This window comes from Ranitomeya imitator, chromosome 5, assembly GCF_032444005.1.
Source record: "Ranitomeya imitator isolate aRanImi1 chromosome 5, aRanImi1.pri, whole genome shotgun sequence".
Classification (NCBI taxonomy): Eukaryota; Metazoa; Chordata; class Amphibia; order Anura; family Dendrobatidae; genus Ranitomeya; species Ranitomeya imitator.
In genome coordinates, this window is record NC_091286.1 from 58127147 (window position 1) to 58150594 (window position 23448).

Genomic DNA, 23448 nt, shown 5'->3' on the forward strand with positions numbered 1-23448 from the left:
GGTAGGGCAGGTTGCGCGGCGGTTCAGTAACTTCAGGATCACTGCAGGCTGTAGGCTTGTCGGAAGAGGTGGGTCTTCAGGTTCTTTTTGAAGGTTTCTATGGTAGGCGAGTCTGATGTGTTGGGGTAGAGAGTTCCAGAGTATGGGGCAAGCACGGGAGAAGTCTTGGATGCGGTTGTGGGAAGAAGAGATGAGAGGGGAGTAGAGAAGGAGGTCTTGAGAGGATCGGAGGTTGCGTGTAGGTAGGTACCGGGAGACCATGTCACAGATGTATGGAGGAGAAAGGTTGTGGATGGCTTTGTATGTAATTGTGAGGGTTTTGAACTGGAGTCTCTGGGCAAGAGGAAGCCAGTGAAGGGCTTGACATAGGGGAGAGGCTGGGGAATAGCGGGGAGACAGGTAGATTAGTCGGGCAGCAGAGTGTAGGATGGATTGGAGCGGTGCCAGAGTGCTAGAAGGGAGTCCAGAGAGTAGGAGGTTGCAGTAGTCGAGGCGGGAGATGATAAGGGCATGCACTAGCGTTTTTGCGGTGTCGCGGTCAAGGAAAGCACGGCTATTCCCATCTCCCAAACTTCTGTCCCAATCTGTAGTAGGTTTAATAATATTAGCAAAAACCTCCAGTAAGAAAAATATAGTTCTTTTGATTTGTCACTTACCCCATGTGTAGGGCATTGCAGTAGCTTAGATATTCATGGTTACGGTCACTAACAACTAACTGACATGAGTGGTCATAACCATGGATACCTTATCTACTGCAATAGCTGCACATGGAGTAAGCAACATAGCTAATTAGAAGAACTACACAACATTTCTAATTGGAGATATTTGCACATATTACTATTCCACCTACTACACATTTGGCTAGGATCTTCTAAATGGCAATACCCCATTAAGCCTTATGTAGACTTGTGATGGCCATATGCCAAATGATGGTTCGTCCGACTCTCCCAAATGCGTACCCACGGGCTTCTTTGCTCTGAGAGCGCTGCTGCCAAACATCTTTTAAAGAACAAAAGGATCGTGAGCCCAAAGTCTGACCAGCTACATCCTTATGACCTCTGACACCTCTCATGAGGTCTCCATGCACATTGGACTGTTGATGGAACTTGTCGATGTTGGTGGGTTCGGGGGGCTTGTCTGGCTGCTGTATTTGATCCAGGAGCGGTGCTACTCTAACTGCGAGGCATCCTTGTCAGTTGTGTAGTTAGTTGTAGATTCTAGAACCTGATCCGGGGAACCTGCAGGTGTTCTTGTGGCACGATTTATGTAAATGTAGTGTAAGGCTACTTTCACACTAGCGTTAACTGCAATACGTTAAAATGCGTCGTTTTGCAGAAAAAACGCATCCAGCAAAATATTTTGCTGGATGCGTTTTTTCCCCATAGACTTGTATTCGCGACGCATTGCGACGGATTTGCATACGTCGGTATACGTCTTTCGACGGATGCGTCGAAATTAGGCGACACGTCGTCTGGAAAAACGTAGATTGCAATGTTTTTTGGCTCCGACAAAAAACGTGTCTCGGCGCATCCATCGGCATGCGTCTTTGGCTACAATGAGTCTATGAGCGACGGATGCGTCGAGACACGTCGTACGACGCAATCCAGCGCTGCAATACGTTTTTTTTTCTACGGAGCATGCTCAGAAACAGGATTTTTTTTTTAGCTAATTGGCCAGACATCCCCAAATAGACGGATCCGTCGAAATGCTGTATGCGTTGCATACATTTTGCACTTTTTTGACGCATCCGTTTTTTTGGCAAAAAGACGTTTTTGTGACGGTTTGCAGTTAACGCTAGTGTGAAAGTAGCCCAAGTCTCACATCTGTGTCTGAACAAGACCTTGTTGTGTCTTCCAGGACCTCATGGTTGGAGATGAAGCCAGCGAGTTGCGTTCAATGCTGGAAGTGAACTATCCCATGGAAAATGGCATTGTGCGGAACTGGGACGACATGAAGCACTTGTGGGACTACACATTCGGACCTGAGAAACTGAACATCGACACCAGAGACTGTAAAATCCTCCTAACCGAGCCTCCAATGAACCCAACCAAAAACAGAGAGAAGATTGTGGAGGTAAGTCCTGAGTCCAGACTCGTCCGGTCTGTAATCCTTATTCAGTGCTGTGTTAAATGTAGAAAATTCTGACTTGAAGGAAGATCCTTAGCAATTCATATTTCTCCGCATCCTGGGCTGAGAGCTTCACTTGCTTTGTCAGTCCCTATACATCCATGTGGTACACACATCGCTCATGTTTTAACGTGGTGTTCTTCATATTCCCTGCGGGGGCGCTGCAGGAGGATTGAACACTCGCTGCCTTTTTTTTCCCCACACACAGAATACAGCTGATGGCTGCAAGATTAGTTATGTATCTAGTGAGCCTAGCAAAGACATTGTGCAAATAAATCATATATCTTCAATTGTTGGGACCATAATCCATCTTGAATATGGTCCTGATGCGTGCGGCGGTGAGGAAAGACCGGACATGTATGTGTTGAGAGCAGAGAACGCCGCTGCCCGTCACTTCCGGTGGTGGCTCATTTCACGTGGTGACACGAGGATCCGGTGTTATAACATGCCCGATCCTTCTCTAAAGCCGGCTAACCTTTCAAGAGAGAATCGGAAAACTTTAAAGTATTTGGGTTTTTACCAATGAGGTTTGGTTTAGGTTACCATGTAAATCGTGGCCTTTTTAGTCTCCTGTTATGTTTCCATTGTTGCCCGTGTTTTTTTTTTTTTTTTTTTTAATATACTAAATCTCTTTTCTTCCAGGTGATGTTTGAGACTTACCAGTTTTCAGGAGTTTATGTTGCCATCCAGGCCGTTCTCACACTGTATGCACAAGGTGGGTACGGGACTAAGATTACCATGTTTCCTGACTTATGCCAGCTAATCTTATCTAAATATAGCCGCTGAGGTTGGCACACGTGATGTTTCCCTAAATGCTCAGTGGTGGGATAAACCCATCTTGTCATCATCTGGCCGAGTGCTACTAAGCATGAAGTAGCAGTAAAGGTGCCCATACACCTTAGATACTGGTGTCTCCTTACCGTGCCTTCCACATGCACGCTCAGCCTGAGCATGCATGGGTCTTTTTATGGGGAGAATGATGTAAGCTGCTGCCAAAACCCTGTGGTGGCTTGTGTGTCAGAAGGACAAAATGACCCGTGCATTACAATTCAACATGCCAATCTTGTGAGGTTAGGGGAGATATAAAGGGTAAAGTTTCTTCTTTTGAAGAGTACTACATTGGTGTTAGGAGACTTATAGGCTCAAAGTACGGGCACCGGGTAGGTTTAAAATGGTATTAACCTCTTATCACCAGGATAAAGCAATCAATATTGACCTGTTAAAAGGCCTTGCCACATGACTTTTTATAAGAATAAACTTCATTTGCAGACAAGTGTTTCGGGTGTTTGCGCCTTATCAGTGCAAATCTAATAGAACTAGTTTGGTTGGGTGAGAAGCTTCTGACGTTCTGACAGAGGGTCTACGTGGCATCTAACTTGGCCATGCCAGTTCTCCTGCTTTGCACGGATTAGGGGCAAAAGCCCAGAAACGCTTGGCTGCAAATGGAGTTTCTCCTTATCCAAAGTCAAGTGGCAAGGCTTGCTACAGGGTTGAAACTGACACTTAGGATTGTGACCACTAACAGGTAGCGCCAGAGATCCTATCCTCTTCCTCTCTGAAAAGGCTACTTACTTATCATTGGTCAGAAGAGCGGATCCCCCCACGCTTACATAGTAGATAGTTGGCCGAAATTGGCAAGTTCAGAGACCACTTTATTTCTCTCTGGAACAGTCGAGAGCAGCTGAGCTGTGCTGTATCCGTATCTCCTATAGACATAACAGGGGTTTAGGAAACTGCATCGGAGCATTAAGGTTCAGTTCACACCAGTGTCCTAGCTTCCCAGTAAATAGTGGAAATCTGTGGGTGAGGCTGCCACTCTATGCCCACGCCATCCGCGGTAAAATCCTCCCGATGTTCCTCTGACGAACACTGGTGACCTAAAGGTGATCTGAGAACATTGCTATCCACCTTAGTTCTGTGCAGAAAATGAATGAAGAAGCCGTTGAATTGTTGGTGTTCCTGGCATTTTCACTTGTCACCAGTGCACACGGGAGCGTGACAATGTATAATTACGCCTCATCCCACGCAGTTAACTAGTCCTTGTCAAGAGCCGAGCATGCATGAAACCTATCCAGTTACTATGACAACAGCAATTTACTCCATTAGCCCACGGAGGATGGATGTAGTCACAAAGCGTTCGGCACATATCACACTGCAGTCCTGCCAATGGCCCTCCACCATGTCGGATACTGCTCACCTCGCAGGATGAGCGCATGCCCTGCTGCAGATATGGCGACCAAATGTAGACAGCCATGTGGGGTACCGACTGTCGGTGGGGTACCGACTGTCGGCAGGGTACCAACCACAAATAAAAACAGTGTGGCCCTCAGAACATAAAAGGTCGCTTTCCTCTCTTGCTTTAGTGTTATCTCCTCAAGATCCCTTTCCATGTGTGTGTCCGGTTAGACAACCTAGATGTTGTCTATTGCTTCGGACTTTCTTGTAATAGCCACAAGAACAGACTTTCCTTTGATTGGAAGATGGTGCTCGGGTCAGACGATCTGAACAATGCTCATTGTCACCTGGCTAATGTTCAACCATCTGCTTGGTCATCAGCATTGATCTCTCTCCTTTCTCTTCAGGTTTGCTGACTGGTGTCGTAGTGGATTCTGGTGATGGAGTCACTCACATCTGCCCGGTATATGAAGGCTTCTCTCTGCCTCACCTCACCAGAAGACTGGACATTGCCGGCAGGGATATCACCCGCTACCTGATCAAGGTGAAAGATATGGCTCTTAACCTAATTCTGTATTCTAGGAGCCAAGCTGGATTGCTGGATAGAGTGATGACCACTCGACTCTTCATAATTCGCCATTGGGGTTGGGTTTGTCACTGATTCGCCTTCATCCTGTTCTTCTATAGAAATGCAGCCATGGCCTTGGATGTGTCATGTTGGAAAACTGCACGTCTACTAAGAGCACAGAGTGGTGGTGGTATCTTATTTCTGTATAGAGCAGTATATCTGTGGATTCATGATGCCATCAATGAAAATGCACCTCCCCAACACCAGCCGCTCATGCAACCCCACATAGGTACATTGCCACCACCATGTTTCACTGGAGGCACCATGTATTTTAAAAGAATGAATTCAGAAATGGTTGCACATCTGATGCATTTCCTAAGAAGAACATGGTGTAAGTGATTCAGTGGCCAAGTTTCTCCAGATGTGAATCCAACACCTATTGGTTAATCTGAAGAGACAAGTGGTCATCCAGGCTCTAAAACAGGTCGCTCTTGAATGTTTATAGATGCAGCAATGTGTCTCCAACTTGTTCATTCCATGCCTGGAAGACTTGGCGCTTAAAAATCATAGTGGTCATACAAAATACTAGATTTAGTTGTTTATAATGTGGGGTGTACTCATTTTTGCATTAAATAATTTGAGTATAAGTGAAGCCTTTGTAATGAAAGTTGTCATTAACCTTGCTTTAATGTTGTGTTAAAAAATGTTCTGTGAAACTCAGTCTTTTCAACATTAGAAGTGTTAAGTTTTTTTTGTTTTTTTTTTAAGTAGTTAACAAAATGCAAAGTCAACGAGCATAAAAAAAATCTTCAATCATATCCTTATTTGATGTGACCACCCTTTGCCTTCTTTAGTTCTTCTCAGTATACCTGTACTTGCACAGTTTTTGAAGGAACTCAGCAGGGAGGTTGTTCTGAACATCTCTGATAACTAACCCCAGAGTTTCTGTGGGTTTCTCTTGTGCAAACCCTTCTGTCTCTTCATGCAGTCTTCATTTAGACCTGGGCTCTGTGGGCACCATAGCCTCACTTCCAGAAGAGTGTGTTACAAAGGGACGTTGCACCAAATATTGAGTTTGTCCCTGATGGTCTGACGTATTTTTACTAGTTTCGATTTCTCTTTTGTTCATTCATTTTGCGAACTTATTAAAAGAAGTTTGTATCATTTTAACCCCTTTCTGACATTGGACGTACTATCCCGTCGAGGTGGTATGGGCCCGTATGACCACCAACGGTATAGTATGTCATCACTGATCAGCTGCGCTCACAGGGGGAGCGTGGCCGATCGGGGCCGGGTGTCAGAACACGATCACAGCTGGAGCGGTCACTTTAACCCCCGACACACTGTGATCAAACATGATCGCAGAGTTCTGGCGGCATAGGGAAGCATCGCTCAGGGAGGGGGCTCCCTGCGTGTTTCCCTGAGACCCTCAGAGCAACGCGATGTGATCGCGTTGCTCCGAGGGTCTCTTACCTCCTCCTCTCTCTAGGCCTGGATCCAAAATGACCGCGGGAGGCCTTCCGGGTCCTGCAGGAAGGTGGCCTGCAAGCGCCTGCTCAGAGCAGATGCTGGGAAGCCTCCCTGCAGTGCCTGTCAGATCGCTGATCTTACACAGTGCTCAGCAAAGTGTCAGATCAGCGATCTGTCACTATAATGTGATGTCCCCACCTGGGACAAAGTAAAAAAAAATAAATAAATAAATATAATATATATATATTTATGTTTTTTTTTTTGTTTTTTTTTGTTCCAATAAAGACATTTCTTCATCTAAATAAAAAAACAAAAGTACACATTTAGTATCGCCGCGTCCGTAACGACGACCCGACCTATAAAACTGTCCCCCTAGTTAACCCCTTCAGTGATCACCGTAAAAAAGAGGCAAAAAACGACACTTTATCATACCGCCAAACAAAAAGTGGAATAATACGCGATCAAAAAGACGGATATAAATAACCATGGTACCGCTGAAAACGTCATCTTGTCCTGCAAAAAACGAGCCGCAATACAGCGTCATCAACAAAAATAAAAAAACATAGTTCTCAGAATAAAGCAATGCAAAAATAATTTTATATATAAAAGTTTTTATCGTTTAAAAGCGCCAAAACATAAAAAAAAATTATATAAATGAGGTATCGCTGTAACCGTACTGACGCAAAGAATAAAACTGCTTTATCAATTTTACCAAATGCGGAACGGTATAACACCCTCCCCCCTCCCCCCCCCCAAAGAAATTCATGAATAGCTGGTTTTTGTTCATTCTACCTCACAAAAATCGGATTAAAAAGCGATCAAAAAATGTCACGTGCCTGAAAATTGTACCAATAAAAACGTCAACTCGTCCCGCAAAAAACAAGACCTCCCATGACTGAACCGAAATATGGAAAAATTATAGCTCTCAAAATGTGGAGACGCAAAAAAATATTTTTTGCAATAAAAAGCGTCTTTTAGTGTGTGACGGCTGCCAATCATAAACATCCGCCCCCCAAAAAAATGCTATAAAAGTAAATCCAACCCCCCATTATCACCCCCTTAGTTAGGGAAAAATAATAACATTTTAAAAAATGTATTTATTTCAATTTTCCCATTAGGGTTGGGGCTAAAGTTCGGGTTGGGGTTTGGATTACATTTGGGGTTAGAGGTGTGGTTAGGGTTAGGGTGTAGTTAGGGTTATGGTTGGGATTAGGGTTAGGGGTGTGTTTAGATTAGGGTTTCAGTTATAATTGGGGGGTTTCCACTGTTTAGGCACATCAGGGGCTCTCCAAACATGGCGTCCGTTCTCAATTCCAGCCAATTCTGCGTGTAAAACAGTGGTCCTTCCCTTCCGAGGTCTCCCGTGCGCCCAAACAGGGGTTTACCCCAACATATGGGGTATCAGCGTACTCAGGACAAATTGGACAACAACTTTTGGGGTCCAATTTCTCCTATTACCCTTGGGAAAATACAAAAACGGGGGCTAAAAAATAATTTTTGTGGGGGGAAAAAGATTTTTTTTTTTTTTTTCGCGGCTCTGTTATAAACTGTAGTGAAACACTTGGGGGTGCAAACTTCTCACAACACATCTAGATAAGTTCCTTGGGGGGCCTAGTTTCCAATATGGGGTCACTTGTGGGGGGTTTCTACTGTTTAGGTACATCAGGGGCTCTGCAAACGCAATGTGATGCCTGCAGACCATTCCATCTAAGTCTGCATTCCAAATGGCGCTCCTTCCCTTCCGAGCTCTGCCATGCGCCCAAACTGTGTTTTACCCCCACATATGGGGTATCGGCGTACTCAAGACAAATTGGATAACAACTTTTGGGGTCCAATTTCTCCTTTTACCCTTGGAAAAATAAAACCAATTGGAGCTGAAGTAAATTTTTTGTGAAAAAAGTTAAACGTTCATTTTTATTTAACCCCTTCCCGACCCATGACGCCACGTAGGCGTCATGAAAGTCGGTGCCATTCCGACCCATGACGCCTATGCGGCGTCATGGAAAGATCGCGTCCCTGCAGATCGGGTGAAAGGGTTAACTCCCATTTCACCCGATCTGCAGGGACAGGGGGAGTGGTAGTTTAGCCCAGGGGGGGTGGCTTCACCCCCTCGTGGCTACGATCGCTCTGATTGGCTGTTGAAAGTGAAACTGCCAATCAGAGCGATTTGTAATATTTCACCCATTATAACGGGTGAAATATTACAATCCAGCCATGGCCGATGCTGAAATATCATCGGCCATGGCTGGAAATACTAATGTGCCCCCACCCCTCCGATCGCCCCCCCGATCTGGCCGGTACACTGCTCCGGCTCCCCTCCGCCCTGTGCTCCGCTCCCCCCCGTGCTCGTGTCCGCTCCCCCCGTGCTCCAATCACCCCCCCCGTGCTCCAATCACCCCCCCTGCACTCCGATCCACCCCCCCCCGTGCTCCGTTCCACCCCCCCGTGCTCCATTCCAGCCCCCCCCCGTGCTCCGTTCCACCCCTCCCGCGCTCCGATTCCCCCCCCCCCGTGCTCCGATCCCCCCCCCCCCCCCCCCCGTGGTCCCCCCCCACCCTATCATACTTACCGATCCAGCCGTGGTCCCGTCCGTCTTCTCCCGGGCGCCGCCATCTTCCAAAATGGCGGGCGCATGCGCAGTGCGCCCGCCGAATCTGCCGGCCGGCAGATTCGTTCCAAAGTGCATTTTGATCACTGAGATAGATTATATCTCAGTGATCAAAATAAAAAAAATAATAAATGACCCCCCCCCCCCCCCCTTTGTCACCCCCATAGGTAGGGACAATAAAAAAATAAAGAAATTTTTTTTTTTCCACTAATGTTAGAATAGGGTTAGGGGTAGGGTTAGGGTTAGGGTTAGGGTTAAGGTTAGGGCTAGGGGTAGGGTTAGGGCTAGGGTTAGGGTTAGGAATGTGCACACGTATTCTGGTCCTCTGCGGATTTTTCCGCTGCGGATTTACCAGTGCTAAACCGCTGCGGATTTATGGCGGATTTACCGCGTTTTTTTCTGCGCATTTCACTGCGGTTTTACAATTGCGATTTTCTATTGGAGCAGTTGTAAAACCGCTGCGGAATCCGCACAAAGAAGTGACATGCTGCGGAATGTAAACCGCTGCGTTTCCGTGCAGTTTTTCCGCAGCATGTGTACAGCGATTTTTGTTTCCCATAGGTTTACATTGAACTGTACACTCATGGGAAACTGCTGCGGATCCGCAGCGTTTTCCGCAGCGTGTGCACATACCTTTAGAATTAGGCCATGTGCACACGGTGCGGATTTGGCTGCGGATTCGCAGCAGTGTTCCATCAGGTTTACAGTACCATGTAAACATATGAAAAACCAAATCCGCTGTGCCCATGGTGCGGAAAATACCGCGCGGAAACGCTGCGTTGTATTTTCCGCAGCATGTCAATTCTTTGTGCGGATTCCGCAGCGTTTTACACCTGTTCCTCAATAGGAATCCGCAGGTGAAATCCGCACAAAAAACACTGGAAATCCGCGGAAAATCCGCAGGTAAAACACAGTGCCTTTTACCCGCAGATTTTTCAAAAATGGTGCGGAAATATCTCACACGAATCCGCAACGTGGGCACATAGCCTTAGGGTTAGGGTTGGAATTAGGGTTGTGGTTAGGGTTAGGGGTGTGTTGGGGTTAGTGTTGTGGTTAGGGGTGTGTTGGGGTTAGTGTTGTGGTTAGGGGTGTGTTGGGGTTAGGGTTGTGATTAGGATTATGGCTACAGTTGGGATTAGGGTTAGGGGTGTGTTGGGGTTAGTGTTGGAGTTAGAATTGAGGGGTTACCACTGTTTAGGCACATCAGGGGTCTCCAAACGCAACATTGCGCCACCATTGATTCCAGCCAATCTCGTATTCAAAAAGTCAAATGGTGCTCCCTCACTTCCGAGCCCTGACGTGTGCCCAAACAGTGGTTTACCCCCACATATGGGGTACCAGCATACTCAGGACAAACTGCGCAACAATTACTGGGGTCCAATTTCTTCTGTTACCCTTGTGAATCTAAAAAAATGCTTGCTAAAACATAATTTTTGAGGAAAGAAAAATGATTTTTTATTTTCACGGCTCTGCGTTGTAAACGTCTGTGAAGCACTTGGGGGTTCAAAGTGCTCACCACATATCTAGATAAGTTCCTTGGGGGGTCTAGTTTCTAAAATGGGGTCACTTGTGGGGGGTTTCTACTGTTTAGGCACACCAGGGGCTCTGCAAACGCAACGTGACACCCGCAGACCATTCCATCAAAGTCTGCATTTCAAAAGTCACTACTTCCCTTCTGAGCCCCGACGTGTGCCCAAACAGTGGTTTACCCCCACATATGGGGTATCCGCGTACTCAGGAGAAACTGGACAACAACTTTTGGGGTCCAATTTCTCCTGTAACCCTTGGGAAAATAAAAAATTCTGGGCTAAATAATTATTTTTGAGGAAAGAAAACGTATTTATTATTTTCACGGCTCTGCATTATAAACTTCTATGAAGCACTTGGGGGTTCAAAGTGCTCACCACACATCTAGATAAGTTCCTTTGGGGGTCTAGTTTCTAAAATGGTGTCATTTCTGGGGGATCTCCAATGTTTAGGCACACAGGGGCTCTCCAAACGTGACATGGTGTCCGCTAATGATTGGAGCTAATTTTCCATTTAAAAAGCCAAATGGCGTGCCATCCCTTCCGAGCCCTGCCGTGCGCCAAAACAGTGGTTTACCCCCACATATGGGGTATCAGCGTACTCAGGACAAACTGGACAACAACTTTTGGGGTCCAATTTCTCCTATTATCCTTGGCAAAATAGGAAATTCCAGGCTAAAAAATCATTTTTGAGGAAAGAAAAATTATTTTTTATTTTCATGGCTCTGCGTTATAAACTTCTGTGAAGCACCTGGGGGTTTAAAGTGCTCAGTATGCATCTAGATAAGTTCCTTGGGGGGGTCTAGTTTCCAAAATGGGGTTACTTGTGGGGGAGCTCCAATGTTTAGGCACACAGGGGCTCTCCAAACGCGACATGGTGTCCGCTAACAATTGGAGCTAATTTTCCATTCAAAAAGTCAAATGGCGCGCCTTCCCTTCCGAGCCCTGCCGAGTGCCCAAACAGTGGTTTACCCCCACATATGAGGTATCGACGTACTCGGGAGAAATTGCCCAACAAATTTTATGATCCATTTTACCCTACTGCCCATGTGAAAATGAAAAAATTGAGGCGAAAAGAATTTTTTTGTGAAAAAAAATTACTTTTTCATTTTTACAGATCAATTTGTGAAGCACCTGAGGGTTTAAAGTGCTCACTAGGCATCTAAATTAGTTCCTTGGGGGGTCTAGTTTCCAAAATGGGGTCACTTGTGGGGGAGCGCCAATGTTTAGGCACACAGGAGCTATCCAAACGCGACATGGTGTCCGCTAACGATGGAAATAATTTTTCATTCAAAAAGTCAAATGGCGCTCCTTCCCTTCCGAGCCTTACCATGTGCCCAAACAGTGGTTTACCTCCACATGTGAGGTATTGGTGTACTCAGGAGAAATTGCCCAACACATTTTAGGATCCATTTTATCCTGTTGCCCATGTGAAAATGAAAAAATTGAGGCTAAAAGAATTTTTTTGCGAAAAAAAAGTACTTTTTCATTTTTACGGATCAATTTGTGAAGCACCTGGGGGTTCAAAGTGCTCACTATGCATCTAGATAAGTTCCTTGGGGCGTCTAGTTTCCAAAATGGGGTCACTTGTGGGGGAGCTCCAATTTTTAGGCACACGGGGGCTCTCCAAACGTGACATGGTGTCCGCTAAAGAGTGGAGCCAATTTTTGATTCAAAAAGTCAAATGGCGCTCCTTCCCTTCCAAGCCCTGCCGTGCGCCAAAACAGTGGTTTACCCCCACATATGAGGTATCAGCGTACTCAGGACAAATTGGACAACAACTTTCGTGGTTCAGTTTCTCCTTTTACCATTGGGAAAATAAAAAAATTGTTGCTAAAAGATAATTTTTGTGACTAAAAAGTTAAATGTTCATTTTTTCCTTCCATGTTGCTTCTGCTTCTGTGAAGCACCTGAAGGGTTAATAAACTTCTTGAATGTGGTTTTGAGTACCTTGAGGGGTGCAGTTTTTAGAATGGTGTCACTTTTGGGTATTTTCAGCCATATAGACCCCTCAAACTGACTTCAAATGTGAGGTGGTCCCTAAAAAAAAATGGTTTTGTAAATTTCGTTGTAAAAATGACAAATCGCTGGTCGAATTTTAACCCTTATAACTTCCTAACAAAAAAAAATTTTGTTTCCAAAATTGTGCTGATGTAAAGTAAACATGTGGGAAATGTTATTTATTAACTATTTTGTGTCACATATCTCTCTGGTTTAACAGAATAAAAATTCAAAATGTGAAAATTGCGAAATTTTCAAAATTTTCGCCAAATTTCCGTGTTTATCACAAATAAATGCAGAATTTATTGACCTAAATTTACCACTAACATGAAGCCCAATATGTCACGAAAAAACAATCTCAGAACCGCTAGGATCCGTTGAAGCGTTCCTGAGTTATTACCTCATAAAGGGACACTGGTCAGAATTGCAAAAAACGGCCAGGTCATTAAGGTCAAAATAGGCTGGGTCTTGAAGGGGTTAAACATTCCAAAAATTCCTGTGAAATCCCTGAAGGGTTAATAAACTTCTTGAATGTGGTTTTGAGCACCTTGAGGGGTGCAGTTTTTAGAATGGTGTCACACTTGGGTATTTTCTATCATATAGACCCCTCAATGGTGTTGTAAAAAGGGTTAAAAGTTGACCAGCAATTTCTCATTAACTCCCTAACAAAAACAAATGTTGGTCCCAAAATTGTGCTGATGTAAAGTAGACATGTGGGAAATGTTACTTATTAAGTATTTTGTGTGACATATTTCTGTGATTTAAGGGCATAAAAATTCAAAGTTGGAAAATTGCGAAATTTTCGCCAAATTTCTGTTTTTTTCACAAGTAAATGCAGGTAATATCAAAGAAATTTTTCCACTATCATGAAGTACAATATGTCACGAGAAAACAACGTCAGAATCACCGGGATCCCTTGAAGCGTTCCAGAGTTATAACCTCATAAAGGGACAGTGGTCAAAATTGTAAAAATTGGCCTGGTCATTAACGTGCAAAACATCCTTGGGGGGGGTAAAGGGGTTAACAGAAAAATTGTATAAAATTTTCATATTTTTTTTTTCCTTTTTACCCCACTTGGAGGTTTTTTTCCCCTATTTTTCAATACACTTATATGGTAAAGCTAATGTGTTTATTCTCAACTACAACTAGCTCCACAAGAAATAAAAAAAACAATCATGCGGCTGTGTCGACAGGAAAACAAAAAAGATGCATGTATTCCACACTCCCATATCCCTGCATTACTATTGCATTCAGTGCAGAGGAGAAAAAGCCATGCTTGTGCTTATAAGCGGTTTCCCTTGAACAAAGTACATTTTAATTAATAGTTCTTGGAATATTTCCTCAATTGGATGGTAAAAAAAAATAATAATAAAATGTTCCTGTGGTGAGATAATCTTATAAATGTGTCCCTGCTGTGTACTGTGTAATGGCCGTGTCTGACCGTACAGGGATATGGTCTGATCATACCACATCTCCTGGGCAGGAGAGGAAGCTATAGAGTATACAGAGAAAAGGGGGTATACAGAAAAAAAAGTGGGTACACACAGTCCTTAAAAGTAGCCAAATTGATGATAAAGCCTGAATGGCACTGCTTTTGGCCACTCGTTGCAGGAAATCATCTACGTCTTTGTCATAACTTCAATGTTTCTCCATGAGAAAATAATGTTGTGTGCAACCTTTGTCCATAGCAAACAAGCTGACATGATCCCAGCGGGATGCTGGGGTTGTATCATGTTAACTCCCTCAATTTTTCTTAGGTCATGGGGATCACAGAAACCTTAAATGATTAAGTTGTAAATGTGGCCATGTGCTTCCTATATTTCTGAAGAGCTTTGTGTCTCCTGCATTCCGGACTTCTTAATTTTTCCATTATGGAAACCACAAGACGTTTCTGGAGCAGAATTACCGTAACTCTGTGGCGCCACCTTGTGTCTACAGTTGAAACTTTCATTAGGTTGAATGTAACACATGGAAGTATATTATCGCTGTACTACTTTTTTGGGGGTATGTGGAGGTAGTGGTGGTGGGGGAGATTTTAACTTTTTTTTTTTTTTTTTCCATAGTGCTAACAAAAATTAACTTTGCTTTTCAGGCAGCCACATCACAATACCGAAATGCTTTTACTTTCCATTTCTGAGATGTACTAGGGTTAGTAAGAGAATTATAGTAATGTGGAAATTTAACTCGGCCTATGTGTGTTTTTTTGCAGTTGCTTCTCCTGCGCGGTTACGCATTCAATCACTCTGCAGATTTTGAGACCGTTCGCATGATCAAGGAGAAGCTCTGCTACGTCGGCTACAATATAGAGCAAGAGCAAAAACTGGCGTTGGAGACTACGGTGCTGGTGGAGTCCTATACAGTGAGTGGGCCATCATGGTGCCTTTGTCATGTGCTTGGGTATGGTGGCTGCCTGCCACAAAGAACTGGGGCTCGTTAGTGACCGACTACTAATCAGCTATTTCTTGGGTGCGCGCAGTGGGTGTTCCTTGGGCGCACGCAGCGGGTGTTCCTTGGGCGCACGCAGTGGGTGTTCCTTGGGCGCGCGCAGTGGGTGTTCCTTGGGCGCGCGCAGCGGGTTTTCCTTGGGCGCGCGCAGTGGCTACTCCCTGACCTTATATTACATTACGCACTACACTTCTATTGGACTGCAAAACACTGATGTATATCATAGGACCGAATCCACAAAAGATCGCCATATCCAGTTAGATATCCCTCCATACAATGGACCAGGTGTCCAGATTACAGCAGGACATGCACTACTTAGTTATAGATATTTGGCTTTTGGCAAAATTTCGGGATAAGCCTAAAATGCACTTTATCCTTTTCAGGAGAATTTAATGTGACCTTCTCTAAACTTTTGAATGAACAACTGTTCTTTGTTTCTCTACTTTTTGCACAACTTTGTATTCTCTAACAAGGAGCTCATTGGCAAAATTCACAACAGGTGATTGATCCATGCATCGGGGTTCAATTAGAATTGGTATTAAACAGTCCTCCTCAGAACACTGTCCACATTTTTACATAGTGAGACCAAGGTGACAAGTAACAATCACCAGGACCTCACCATTGCGAGACTTCAAGTAGGATGTTCTCAGACTCAGGTGGCCACTGAGCTTAGGGGGTCAAAGAGTCATCAGGATGCAACAGAGATACAGGGAGACTGGAATAGTCGAAGAAGGCAGAGACGTGGACTGCTTCATTGTGAACCAAACAGATGACAAATGGAGATGACAGTCACACTTTAAGGGAGGTGAGAGGCACCCAAGTGTCACCTCAGACCTTTCAAAACCGTTTACGTCAGCGTGGTCTGCGTGCTGAATGACCTGCAAGGGTATCTGACACCACCAACAGGCACAGGTGTGATCATCTTGCTTGGGCCGGGGAGCATCTATGCTGAACACGGGACCAGTGGGTCTCATTGCTGTTCACTGATGAAAGTCGGTTCACGCTGAGCAGAAATGATGGCCGTCAACGATGTTGGAGACGTTAAGGAGATTGCTATGCATCAGCCACTGTGGTCACCAGTGGGGGTGTTACAGTGGGGGTAGGTGTGCCTAGTCAATACAACTGTCCTACACTTTATTAATGGTACAGTGACAAGCCACTACTGGAATAAGTCATTGTACCTCTGCCTGAATAACAGGTGTAATTTTGTTGTCATGGATGACAATGCCCCAACTCATTGAGGTCACATCATTAGGGAATGGCTGCTGGAGACTGGGGCCTCTTGAAATGGAGCTGCTTGCACTTTCTCAAGACCTGAATCCCATAGAAAAACTATGGGATCAGCTGAGCATCCATGTAGAGGCTCGTAACTCTGTACTCCAGAACCTCAATGAAATATCACTGTAGCGTGGACTTATCACAATTTCCAAACATTTTGCCCGAAAGCCACTTTTCCTTAACTTTTCATGAGTAATGTATTGGCCACGGTTTTCAACTCCTTTAAGAAACCGGGTGAAGACTTGGCAGGTCTCAAAGTGGAAATCGCTTGAAATTACTTTTTACACTTCCATTTTCTTGTAGATCAAGTTTTATATGATGTTGCTTAGGTTAATGCCCTTTTAAGCCTGTAAAATTAAAAACCTTTTGTCATATCAGACGTGGTCATTGATGGAGGTATGAGACATTTCTCCATTGTCTAATGGGGTCAAGGGTACCGGAAGCTGTGGGAATAAATAATAATAAATGTCTTGTATGGCGGCACGTGTGCACCCTCACAGCACACTTACACCCTGTAACACAAAGTCCAGGAGTCGACAGGTCACAAATCAGCCAAAATATTATTTTTACACTTTGAATGTGTTCGGAGCCATAAAACAGTAGTGTGCATAAGCCTTAATGCTTGGATTATCCATGGATACAATAGGAATAATGAAGGATAATCAGCACGGATCATATCTTTAGTTTTACAACAGGTAAAATACTGTGCAACCATGTGGTGCAAATCCTCATCATAGGGCCCTCATGGCATGTGATGGATGAGGGTCCTAGATGAAAATCTACAATAACTCTGCTCCAGAAGAGCAAAAGGCGGCAATCTCCGAAATATTTTTCCTTGCGCACATGAACAGCGGCGGAGTGTCTCGCACAGCAGGGTAACCCTCTGCTTCTGTCCTGTGTGTCCGCCATACTCTACCGCCCTTGATGTGGAGCAGTACACGAGAGGAGTATCAGCGAGCGTCAGTATTTGTTCTCTGGAGTCCTTGTCTTTCAGCTGTAAATGCAGCCATGTTTCTTTTTATCGCGTAGCTTCCAGATGGCCGGGTTATTAAAGTCGGCGGAGAACGCTTTGAAGCCCCAGAAGCTTTATTCCAGCCTCATCTTATCAACGTAGAAGGGGTTGGTGTCGCGGAGTTGCTGTTCAACACCATCCAGGCAGCCGACATCGACACCCGGTGAGATCTTCTGCCCTTTGTACCAGTGGCGTTGGATGCGCTGTAATACATCGTGCACTGGCTGACTCTGACTTCTTTGCTTCCCTCTTCTGCGTCTCCTAATAATTCCCTTCTGTTTACAGGCCAGAGTTTTATAAGCACATTGTGCTGTCCGGAGGCTCCACCATGTACCCGGGTCTGCCGTCCCGCCTGGAGAGGGAGCTGAAGCAGCTCTACTTGGAGAGAGTCCTAAAAGGAGATGTTGAGAAATTATCGGTAAGGGTTAATCGCTTCTCCCTACAAACTGTGCATTGGGTTTGGAGTGAAGGAGCAAGTTTTTGCGACTTTTTTAAGTCGCACACTGAGTTACTAAACTCAGCCCACAAAGCGGAAAACCCAAAAAATATACAGGCGAGCACACAAATAAAATGACTTAAAAAGGCACAAATAGCAGGGGAGGGGGAGGGGGGCACAAAGCTAAACAAAAAATAGATGCAAAGGCAATGATGAATCAGGGCCTATAAATTCGTGCAGTTTTCACAGCAATCAGTGAGCCTCATAAGCCAAAGACTTTTCAGCAGTCTCATTATCATGTGTGTCAGATAACACCTATACAGGAGATGACACCTAAGAGCTGTCATTTATAATATGTAATGTTGCAGCTCATCTCCTCCCCTCCCTACACATACATCTGAGCCATGACCTGTGGCGAGATCACCAACACCCTCCTATAGAAATCAATGAGTGATTCCCTGACACTAGATCCACATGGCTGCTGTAAAGCAGGTCTCCAAATACCTTCCATTTAAAGGGAATCTGTCACCAGGTTTTTGCCACCTAATCTGAGAGCAGCATAATGTAGAGACAGAGACCCTGATTCCATCTACTTGTTGCAGTTTGCATAAAATCACTGTTTTATCAGCAGGGGCAGTCCGTCATATTCGTGAGCGCTGTAAAACCCGAACCTCACCCCTGACTGACAGTTTTACACTGCGCATAGGCAGAAAGCAGTGAAAGGGTGAGGAGTGGATTTTACGGAGCTCACAAATACGCTTGACTCTGCATTCAGAGCACTGCTAGATCTGCAGCAGATAAACCTGGAATTTAATCAAAACTGCAACAAGCAGCCCAGTAAGTATCACATCACTGAAATAAGGTGATCTTGCCCTATATCATGCTGCTCTCAGATGGGGTAGCAAAGATTTGGTGACAAATTCCCTTTAAGGTTAAGCTAGAATATGTTTATGTAGGTCCTGCTTGCTAGGTAGGCTGAGCTCATTATAAAAGCACACAATAATCCTTGTCTGCATATTTCAGGTTTGGAATTCCATATTCTGATTTGTGCTGATAAAATATAATATGTCACTTCACAAGTATCTGCGGTTTTCTGAAAAATAATGGTAACTTGGGACTTTTGACTGGAGGCTGGTCATGAGGATAATGTCACTGTGCTGCCACCAGAGGGCGCCCGCTCACCATGGCTTCCTCGCTCAGTTTAAATTTGCTTGTAGATTTCCTTTTCTTTGTATGAAGCAGGAGCCGCGTGCAGATCATAGTGTAATGTGTGTTCCCAGGGCTTGTCCATTACACAGACTTTAATCCCTTCATTTTACGGGCCGAGAATGACACCAGACGCAGCACTTCTCCTCCATCACATTTCACATGATCTGATGCCTCCACGCTGAGGATGACGACCTCCTCGTATTCTCAGTAGGGGGAGATCCTTGGAGCCTAGCAATAGGCACTCCTCGTCCATGGGTCCACATGACAGCGAGGGTATGGTCCTGGGCGTTAGGTGGCCGCAGCTGATCTCAGCTGGGGGGGAAACAGTGACTGGATCCCGGCGGTGGTGACTTTTCCTTGACTGTGGGTCTCAGAACAGTAGTGATCACAGCTGGGAGGGAGGGGAGCAGTCTCCAGAGACCACCATTGATAACACACAGAAAAGGGCAGTGACTGGATCCTGGCGGTCGTGACTTTTCCTTGACTGGGGGTCTCGAAACCTTAGTGCTCACAGCTGGGAGGGAGGGGAGCTGTATCCAGAGACCACCATTGATGACACACAGGAAAGGGCAGTGACTGGATCCCGGCGGTGGTGACTTTTCCGTGATTGGGGGTCTCAGAACAGTAGTGCGCACAGCTGGGTGGGAGGGGAGCCGTATCCAGGGACACCACCATTGATAACACACAGGAAAGGGCAGTGACTGGATCCCATCGGCGACTTGTCCAGGGATTGAAAAATGATGGTATAATTCTGTAACAATTCCCCTGTGCTAAACACTTTTTAAGCAGAGAGACCATTGATTTTAATGGAAAACTGTAATTCTTAATTTCTACTGCGGAGGTGCTGTAGGAGGTACATTGCTGACCATCTCTAAGTGGATCATATTCTTGTATTTTCCGCTAGCTACAATGTAAACCCCTCCGCTCCTGTATATAGTGACGCCATTACTGTCTGGGACGGTCGTCCCATGATGGCGCTCTATGAAGATGTCATAAATGGCTTTTTATCATGAGATCTCACATGAACAGAATTTTTTCAGAGTTTACGATCCCTCCACCGTACCCAGTAAGGGCAGAGAACAGGATTGATAATGCAAATCATAGAATCCTAGAAAGTTAGTGTTGGAGGGTCGTCCTGGGTCGTCGTGTCCATTTCCTGGCTCAATGCAGGATTCACCAACCCATCCCAGACATGTCCAGCCTCTGTCTGAAGACTTCCATTGAAGGAGAACTCCCCACCTCTCCTGGCAGCCTTTTCGATTCATTGATCACCCTTCTCTCGGACAAGAAGATGGAGAAATGTCAGTCTTCTCCATTCTGTCACTCCGTGGGAATCTTATTCCACTGGGATGTCCTCCTATGACCTGCGTGGCCGAATGCGATCCGAATATCAGATCAAACTCTGGCGTGCAGCGATTGCTTTCCCTCTGACAGTCTGCCTGCGGAAAAAAACGAATACACCGCCCCATAAAATTAATATTGGTCCGATATTTTGTCAGAGCACACTCGGACTGAAAATACGGTCATGTGCGCGAGACCTAATATTAATACTTTTATATTTAATCTTTTTTTTTCTTTCTCCTTGCAGAAATTCAAGATTCGCATTGAAGACCCTCCTCGTCGTAAGCACATGGTATTCTTGGGGGGCGCCGTGTTAGCGGACATCATGAAAGACAAAGACAACTTCTGGATGACCAGGCAGGAGTACCAGGAGAAGGGTGTGCGCGTGCTGGAGAAGCTCGGCGTGACTGTCCGATAAGCTCCGCTGCCTGTCCTGTTGCTTCTCTAAAGCTTTCCTTATATTTCCTTTATTGCCAATCTTTGAACTCATTCAGCTACGTGACTTGGAAAAGCCTATCGACGTTAGCAGGGGGAAGGGGTATCTTTTTTTTTTTTTTTTTTTTTTATCGTCCTGGTTTCCTGGGGGAGAGCTTTGTTCCATATTTGTTAATGTGGCCCATGTAATGGCACAAAGCTCTGACTACAAGGCCTGTCGGCCTGTGGTCTGCCCCCATGGGTAGGCGCTTTTTTTCCTCTCCACCTAGTATCCTGCTTTAAATCTGCTCTTTCTCTTCTGGTCTCTGGGTGATTTTGTTTTTTCTCCCTACCGTACAGACTCCGTGTAGCACGGCTACCTACCTAGCTCGCTCCGCACCCCACACTGCCCTGCTCTCAGCAATACGATCATTTTTCCAGCTTGGCTGTGTTTCCTCTATTGATCTGCTTTATTATTTTGCCTATTTCGTTTTTTTATTTTTTTTTAAGTTTTGGGAATATTTATGGTACATTTCCAATATATGATATGCTGTAAACTGGACGCAGCCCCCTTCCCCCTTCTTTTTACTCTGTGGCCTGAGAGGAAAGCACTTGTCCGGGTGATGAGGTCAGAGGACGCCGAGATTCTCAATAATCATTCCCAGGAACACAATCGGTTACAAATGTGTATGTGATCATTTCTAAATATAGAGAACTGTATCTATAAAAGAGAACAAAACTAAAAAAAAACCCAATTTTTTTGTGTTTTTTATTTTTCCCTTTTTTTTTTTTTTTTTTTTGTTTGCTTCGTCTTATTTGGTTTCTTTCTGGCGTCCACGTTTCTTTAAAGAAACAGAGACAAAAAAAAAGTCTGTGCCAATTGCAAAATCGAAGACGTCAGTTGGGTGCATAGTCGGTGGGCGCTCAGTGTTAGGCACTATATATACATGATGCTTGCGTCGTCTTTTACCTAGTAACATGGGAGTTTACATAAAGTGTTGCTAAATCGTAACTAGTGTTACACCTTTTCCGTAGCATTCCTGGAAATCGCATTCAGTTTCCAGAATCTTTTGCTTTTTGCCTGTCCTACCGTATGGTTATTGAGCTGGAGCTGGATCTTGGCAAAGCCATTTAGAGCACAGAAATTGTCCCGATAGGTCTGGTTTGCTATATATTTGTGTGATCCCTCTGTTGTTCCTCCTGGCAATGTATTAGTATATTGACAGTCGGGTGTTACCGGTGCTCTGTAGGTTGTAATCGGGGGAATGGTAAGGCGTCATGCACACAGTTGTTTTACAGCTTGCTAGAACCTTGGGGTAACAGGGCAATAACATGTACAGAGATAGTGATTATAGGACAGAATACTGGAGACTGTGCCGGGACTTGGTAGCCAATGTATGGGTTACTGCTAGTGAGGAGCACAAGTTTGCCGAGGGTGCTTTGGTACGCACAGAGTATCGAGAGTGCTCGAGTGACATGTTCGAGTCCCCGCACCCGTATGTATCACGGCTCTTGGACAGCCACAAAACATGCTGGAGTTGCCCATGCATTTCAGGCAATCACACGTGTTTTATGGCTGTCTAGTAGCCGCGAAACAAGTGGGCACGGGGACTTCAAAATGTCACTGGAGCACTCTCGATACCCGGTGCGTACCCAAGCACCCTAGGCAAACTCTAGTAACGAGATTGGATACTCAGTTATCAAGTTGCTCATGGATTTCCAGGAAGAATAACAGAGGAAAGCGGTGCAGAATTCCAAGAATAATGCTATCACTTCAGGGGAATACAAGTATCTAATGAGGCCGGAATCCTAGATAAATGGTACAGCGACACTAACTAGTTCTTTACCGATTCTGCGCCACCGGTCCTACGAGTACATGCGACTCTGCCGCACACTTTATATTGCTTTGATCTGTAATACTTTCTGCTGATTCCGTTTAGACTTTCTATGCTCCCGTATCGTCCCAGGTCTCCATAATTCCTGGATCGTTCTATGTAGTAAACCAGCGGCGAGGAATGGGATAAAGAAACGTTCCAACAGTTCCCATTCTGCGTTTACATCTTGAAGACAATGAGGCCTAAGTCCGCTTCTAGGTTGAGAGATTTTTTTTTTTTTTTTAAATACGGAATTATGTCATAAAACTTTAAGACAAATTTTTAAAGTAATTTGGAATAAATTGGTCCTTCTCTCTGAGCCACTTGTCATCCTCTGTTTATTTAAAGGAAAATCCGGAACAGTCACTTCTGGTTATCCATCTTTGTGGGTTATGGCTGCTTCGGGCAGTTTGTGCAAATAATAAATTGTGAAATGGAGTCTCCTGGGAGTATGTTATTATAGGGAAGGGTCACTGCTATTGAGGTGAGTAGGAGCGGAGCTGCAGTTCTCAGCCAATACACGGTGCACAGAGCGGAGCTGGATCCACTGTTTCCATCCAAATGATCTGTGGGGGTGCCAGCTGCCCCCCAAAACAAGGCCCATTACAATGGACACCCCCATTCTAAAAACGTGTAAGGCACAGCTGCTGTGATTGATGTATAATGGAGCGTTCAGCAACTGTGTAATATAAAGTTGGATTATAGACACCTTTTGATATGGGAAAATATGGTTACTAGTAATGAGTAAACGTGCTGGGATAAGGTGTTATCTGAGCATGCTCGGGGGCTAACCGAGTGTCTTTGGCGTGCTCAAATAATGTTTGAGTCCCCGCGGCTGCATGTCTCATGGCTGTTCGAAAGCTGCAACAAATGTAGAAAGTTCCCGTTTCTTAGTGATTGCTGGCATGTGTTGTGGCTGTCGAACATCCATGAGACATGCATCCGCGGGGACTCTGAACATATT

The 23448-nt window shown here is 44.9% G+C and overlaps 1 protein-coding gene across 1 annotated transcript in view; it reads left to right on the forward strand.

Annotated features, from left to right (window-relative positions):
• Positions 1–22803, forward strand: part of ACTR2 (actin related protein 2) — a 48231-nt gene extending 25428 nt beyond the window's left edge. The window contains exons 3-9 of the mRNA XM_069768721.1: positions 1858–2073; positions 2770–2842; positions 4710–4846; positions 14685–14834; positions 17228–17373; positions 17496–17628; positions 20444–22803. Coding sequence (XP_069624822.1) covers positions 1858–2073; positions 2770–2842; positions 4710–4846; positions 14685–14834; positions 17228–17373; positions 17496–17628; positions 20444–20614 — 1026 coding nt within the window. The 3' untranslated portion in view covers positions 20615–22803. The remainder of the gene's footprint in view (positions 1–1857; positions 2074–2769; positions 2843–4709; positions 4847–14684; positions 14835–17227; positions 17374–17495; positions 17629–20443) is intronic.
• The last annotated feature ends 645 nt before the right edge of the window (positions 22804–23448 follow it).